At 42.4% G+C, this 6,815-nt stretch overlaps 1 protein-coding gene across 1 annotated transcript; it reads left to right on the top strand.

Annotated features, from left to right (window-relative positions):
- Positions 1 to 2: 2 nt before the first annotated feature.
- ITPRIPL2 (ITPRIP like 2) lies at positions 3 to 4,495 on the top strand (the record flags this gene model as incomplete). Its single annotated transcript, XM_025206994.1, has 1 exon — positions 3 to 4,495. A coding segment is annotated over one exon (600 nt), but the record flags the coding sequence as incomplete, so codon positions are not given.
- Between the last annotated feature and the right edge of the window lie 2,320 nt (positions 4,496 to 6,815).

The following is a 6,815-nucleotide window of genomic DNA, read 5'->3' as shown; positions in this document are numbered from 1 at the left end:
TGGGCGACGCGCTCTACCTCGTGCCCGCCCGCCAGGCCCTGTGGGCGCTCGACGCCTCCAAGCCCGAGCAGCGTTTGCTGGGCTGGCTCCGCCAGCAGGCGCCGCCCGACTCCTGCCACCTCAAGTGCCTGCAGATCCTCAAGGGGCTGCGGGACCTGAGCGGGCGCGGGCTGGAGGGGCCGCTGGGCGCCCAGTGGAGCCGCGTGCTCTCCTCCTACGCCCTCAAGACGGCCCTGTTCTCCGTGCTGCTGCGCGGGCCCTGGCAGGCCTGGCAGGAGCAGTTCCTGGTGGAGCGGCTGGAGGAGCTGGTGCTGTCCCTGGGGGACTGCCTGCACAAGCGGGTGCTCATGCACTTCTTCCTGGGCAACCCCCGTGTGCCCGAGGCGGTGCCCGTGCCCAGGTTCCTCAGGGAGGCCGCCCCCCTCAACCTGCTGGCCGCCTTCGACGCTTCCACGCTGGACGCGGCCGCCGCCCAGCTGCTCAAGGCCTGGAGCCAGGCTCCCAAGATCATCAGGATGTACAGCGGCCCCCAGCACTTGAGGAGGAGCCCCGCGCTGTGTCGGCACGTCCCCGAGGCCGGCCAGGAGGCCCAGAGCGACTGAGTGCTGCTGGCTGGCGCTGCGCTGCCTGAGGAGTGGGTGCTCGAGGCCAGAGCCACCTGGAAAAGTGCCTGAGCTTCCTAGGGGGACGTGCACCAGCCTGACAGCAGAAAACACAGCCACTCCCCTGGCCTGGTACACCTAGGAAGCCAAGACTGAGACATACCAAAGCTTTACCACTCTCCAGGTATTTGTGATTTTTCACAGAAGTCTTATGAAGTTTGCAGGAAAACGCTGTCGCTGGTGGATTTTTTTTTTTCCTTCAGTCCTAACCACTTGTAAATCCAGTTCAGTACTTGGATGCATTGGATGTGTTCGGACTGACACATTTGGAGTCCTGTCTTTAAATTCTAGTCATAAAAGTGACCCCATCCAGAGCTTTCTCCTCCTTTATGCAAAAGAGCACCCGGGTCAAGGTCACTGGGATGCAAAAGATGTCAGCACACTTGGGTACTTCATTTGGTGAGAAGGGCAAGAGATCTGGCTGTGAGGGTTTCTTCCTCATAAATTAGAATTTCTAAGCCATTGCCCAGTGAGACCCTCAGGGTGGTCTGTCTAATCTAATATACTGTGCTAAATGTAGAAGAATAATATGCAAATTTAATATAAAATTAAATTATGAGGTGTGAAAAAGAAACCTGACAACTGTGGGAAGAATCAAGCTGTACGTTTGTATTAAAATGAAGGTCATTCTGAAGGGTTAAAGTAGGATAATACAGCTTGTAGGGGAAAGAAAAATAATAGCACTTTATTTTCATAAAGGCCTTCATGTTGTGGAAATTGGCTGCACTAAATGTTTGAATATAAAAGAGGCATTATTTTGTTTATTTTTAAAATGGTTGATAGGCAAGTTGTTTTCAATGAGCCTTTTTGTCTCAATAAGCACATGTAGGTCTAAAGCATTAGTCTTCCTTAGAAGTAGCCTTATATTTAAGGATTACCAAAGAACTGCTTCTTTGCTATAGTGCAGAAGTTTAAAGTAATCCACTCCAAAATGTGTTGTTTTAAAGTATTTGTAGCAGCTACACCTTCTCCAATAATGGGGTCCTAGTTGAAGGACCCTAACACACTCCCCAGTTGTGGCAGCCTTCAGGTCTACAAGAGACCAGGAGGTACCATGGGTGGGTGGTTTTATAATGCTATACTGCAGCAAAATATGTCTGTATTTATTTTGGTGAAGTATTTCAGGGTACCTTTACAATTTTCCAGGACTTGGAACAACATCATGGTACAGCAGGTCAGTTTTTAGACTTAGCATCTCCGGTGTTTGTTCCTTTTAGTATAAACAGCAGCAAGGTAGTTTCCACATGTTGTGGAAAGACTTTATCTGAATACCTCAGACAACAACATTTCAATTTACTTGGAAGTTAGCACTTATTCTGTTTGCTGTGCATTGTACACTTATCTCTCATTTTTTTTCAGCTAAAACCCAAAACTATGGTAGGCCTTATGGGGCCAAGGTTGCATTAAATTATAGTTTGTGGATAAGGCTCAGAAAGTTTCAGTGCGATTTACTCTGTAAAATGTTCTTGGCTTCTGCTAAAAGCAATTGAAGTGTGTGGAACTAAATGCAACACAGGGTGCCTGCAGAACTGCAGCAAAGCCGTCCCAGGTTTTTGTTGTAATACAGCATACCACCCTTGTGCATATTTAGCTCATATCTTGAAATATAAAATGTATTAAGACCCAAACCCTGCATAAAGTTAAGCACATGCCTTAATGTTTTTAGGAGTAGGTCTAATGTGAACTGTAAGCAGTCTTTAATTATAAATTGGTAAATGAATTTGGAGCAGCTGGAAAATTTTGAAATGCCAAAATCAGGCCCTAATTGTAGTATGTTGGCATGTTCCCATGCTCTTCCTTAACAGTTTTCTGCAATAGAAAATAGCAAACTTTTTAATCTTTAGCTTTTTCAGTCAAAAACATTCCTACACACATGCCTGTTTTATAGGTGTTTTAAAACTTATAAAATCTTTTATATTCAGGTAATGTCAATTGGTGTGATACTTTCTCAATTTAGATGATTTCTATATGGGCATTGTGCTTCTCTTTTGCAAATACAAAGGGTATATTTATAGTTAAATGTTATTCGTTTGTGGTAATCTAAACCTATGAAAGTTCCCTTGGTTGGCTTTTTGGAAGGCTATAATGTGTGTTTATCATCTGGCATACAAACCAGGGGAGCTAGTCTGCTTTCCTTAGTCACTTTCTATAGTCTTTGCCTGAGGAAAGACTATAGAATTGGACCAATGTATTCTGGTTGCCTGTTGCTTGGAGCATTTAATAAACATATATTCAGTAATGTATTCTGACACCAGGGCTACCTTAATGAAATACCTGTTTGTGTAACATTGTCTTGGAGAGGCAATGATTTGGTATGTGTTCAATGTTGGTTGTTATAATACATGGAAATGTATTATAGATGTATAAATATTTTATTACTATTCAGTAGTGATGCCACAGAAGGGAAGTTAGATGAAGAAATGCATAATAAGGTATGGTGCAGGGTTATCAATAGCTTTGAAAGGTAATCTCGAATGTTGGGGTGAAAGACAAATGAGGAAGACTTGTAACTCTCAGTGGGGTAGCCGTATGGATAATCCAAAAGAAAACGGGTGGGAAGTGGAGAAAAATCTTTAGGCAGCTCAAGACAGAAGATTGGAAACGAGGGTTTTAATCATGCACTACATTAAACAGTGCCTCCAAGTTGTATGTTAAATACAGATAAGCCTTTATGAATTTATGAAGGCCTCAGCCTTGCATGTTACAGGCAAAACTTTTGTTGCTTTTCAGCTTATTAACATAATTGAATCCAACTAGTCCTGACTGGGAGTTCTTGTTGGATACAGAACAATACGTGGGAGGGGGAATTCTTGGTGATGTTAACAACCAAAGCAAATTTAGGTCCTGATCTTGGACATGCCTTTGTGCCTACATTAATCTTAGTTGTACGAGCAGCCCAACTGAAGTCAGTGGGACTGTTCCAGTGAATGAAGTTAAGTGCACGTATGCAATTGGTTGTAGAATCAGAGACTGCAGTCACTAAACTGCACCTCTGTTATGTGCAATTCAGGCATGGGTTGGTATTTACTTTAATAGTTTATCTGCTATAATGCAGATAGTGCATGTTCATAGGTATGTTCATATTTGACCAAAGTGACAAGTGACCTTTGGGTTCAGTTTAGCATAGTCATTTTCTACAACACGCAAACTACTCTGGTGTGATTGTTAGTTTCCTGGTGCTGTTTTTGGGCTTTATCCAGTAAATATGCATGTATAGAACTTGACTCTCATGATTATCCATTGATCCCCTCCCTCCCTGGGTTTGTTCATATAAGTGAAGTTCTGTACAAGTATTTGCAGGATTGAGACCATGACCAGTTTTGGTGTAATGTATATTTAAATTGAATGCAATAAAGAACCACATATTACTTAGACACATATATTTTAACTACAAAGCCAATTTTGTAAGGTGTAAGAGTTATGAGGTTGTCTTTTTATTGGGGACGTGGAAGCTACAGTTTTTTAATTCATATAAGTTTCTGACTTTGCTCTGTATTTGAAATTGGTATCTCTGCAAAGACAGCCTCATTTCATAAGACTCTTAAGCATTCCTCCTTATGTTTTGAATCTTTTTAAAATGTAATACAAATAGTGCTATATGTCTGTCTGGATTAGACATTCGTGGTACAGTTATTTTGACCAAAGATTTAACTGAATAATTGTTCAGCTGCTATTGTTTTAAGAAAGTGTTTATATTCTTAAAATGTTAGCCCATTTCTAAACAAATGTTATAAATTCATTTTCTATTTAATAACAAAATACATTTGCACTTTTATTGTTTCTGACCAAGTTGGAGTTTTTGTTACTTGTTTTTAATATTTCATTATTAATAAACCACTGTTTTGAAATAGCTATGCTTAAGTGATTTTTACAGGGAACTTACATTTTTGGCTACAGGTAATTTCTTAGTGACACAATTTTCTCAGAAGTGACCCTAGCAGTGTAGATTGCCCAAAGGCACAATCCTGGGGTTTGTAGAAGATATCCAGTAATAAAACCACCCTGGTCCCTGGCATGTATTGTGGAGTCTTCCTGCATAAAAGCTGTGCAGGCTCAAGCCAATGTTATTCACTGCTTGGAACTGGAGAGAGAGAGAACCATGAGAGAGGAGGGAAGCTGGCCGAGCTGCTCTACAAACTTGATGGCTTCATTTTCCAGCTTGTGTTGGAGAGGGTGCAGCCAGAGCACTGGCTGCAATATTGTCAAGGTGGGACAGGTCAGTTCTATTTTGCTGGCCTCAGCTTTGGGGTTGTACACCAAGATTGCTTGTTTAATGCTTGCACAGAGATCTAGGGCTTCACCCCGAGTGCATAACGTCTTGTGCAGACTCGGCCTGTATAAACAGGTGACTGTTTCAGTGTCGTACAACATGGCCCACACTCTGTTTCAAATGGAGAGCTCTGTTGAAGGTGGAGGGAGTTGGAAGGATATCCTTCCTTCATCCTGCCTTTATAAGCCTTGAATAAGGTGCTAAACCCATATTCCTGTTGCTGGTACCATTACACACTCCATTTAGAGCAGTGATTCTCAACTTTGCAGACTCAAGGCACCCCTTGTCAGACTTGGGGTACCTCTTGGAAAATACCAGCTCTTAGCTTTCATTTATTTCTTGCCTATGGAAAAATAATGGAGCAATTCTGCTGTAAAGACCTAAGAAAGATCACATCAGGTCAGAATGTTTTTGATGTGGATTTCTATATGAAATTTCTAGGTTTATCTTGTGAATGATGATATGTTGGTGTTTGTACACCCAACAGTGTTGATATAACAAAGATCTCGCAGCACCCTAGGGTGCCACCTCACCTTGGTTGAGAATTACTGATTTAGAGAATGGGGAAACAGCAAGATTTCCATCTTCAGTTTGCTTAATAAATGCAGGGTAATTATCTGAAGTCTTTCCTGCCCCTCACATCCACAGAAATTAAAAGCTTTTGGAGAGGACTCAAAAAGTTTTACAAAGGTCTGAAGAATAATCAGCCAGCTGAATTGTTCAGATGATAAGCTCACTTCCAAAACTGACTCATGTGCCATTGCAGTGATCAGCACCCATGGTGGTGCTGGTTGGATTGACTCCTTAATTTCAAAATACTTTATTGGTTTGAGTGAAAGCTCTACAGCAATACACCTCATACTGAGTCCTGGGTTTCTCTTGAGCAGAAAATGAGTAAAGTATGAGAATTTTTCCTTTTCTGATTAATTAGTTTAGCCCCCCCCTTTAAATCTAAGGCTTGCCCAATCGGTATTAAAGAAAAGCACATTTGTGTCTGACCCATCAAATAAATTGTTTAAAACATCTTCATCCGTGTGCAAATGCAATTCTTGTAATGCAGTCAAGGTCAGTAGTGAGCTGCTGATTAAGGACTGGTAAAGCAAATCAGAGCTGCCTGGAAGGGAAAGGACTTTTTATGCCTTCCAATTCATAAGACTCCAAAGAATTCAAACATGAGAATTTTGCTTTCTGTTTTTTCATTTCATCTTCAAATACATACCTGTCAAGCCTTTTCCGCTACAAAGGAGTGTACTGAATTGGAATAGTTAGCAGGTGAGTGAGGAAAATGCTCTGCTTCTGTTCAGACTATGTAAATATTTGAGCTATGTAGATCATGAAAAGTGAGTTCAAGGAACCCCCAATGTTTGATCGTAATATGCATTCACTATAGCACTTATTGATATTCACAGATTGTTAGGGGCTGGAAGGGACCTTGCAGATCATCAGGTCCAGCCCCCACCCCCTGTTCTCGGCAGGAGGACAACTGGGGTCAAGCGACCCCAGCAAGGTGACTGTCCAGTCTCCTCTTGAAAACCACCAGGGTAGGTGACTGCACCACCTCTGGAGTGAGTTTATTTCACAGTCCGGACACCCTGACTGTGAAGGGGTTTTTCCTGGTATTAAGCCTGCAGCGGCCTTCCAGGAGTTTGCATCCATTGGTCCTGGTCTGCCCCAGGGGTGCCCTGGTGAACAGTTTCTAGAGTTCAGCCCCTCTACCTCTTTTGATGACTCTTGCAAGATTTATAATACCTATGGTCATGGAAAGTTGAATCTCTATATGGATCTGGCTAGAAATGGGGTTTCCATCCCCAGATTTCTGGTGAACATATGGCTAGTGTTTTAATCCACAGAGTATAATGTGCCACACAAGTACTGTAGGTGAA

Source organism: Alligator sinensis, unplaced genomic scaffold (assembly GCF_000455745.1).
Source record: "Alligator sinensis unplaced genomic scaffold, ASM45574v1 scaffold330_1, whole genome shotgun sequence".
Lineage (NCBI taxonomy): Eukaryota > Metazoa > Chordata > Crocodylia > Alligatoridae > Alligator > Alligator sinensis.
This window is presented reverse-complemented; position numbering and strand designations above follow the sequence as displayed.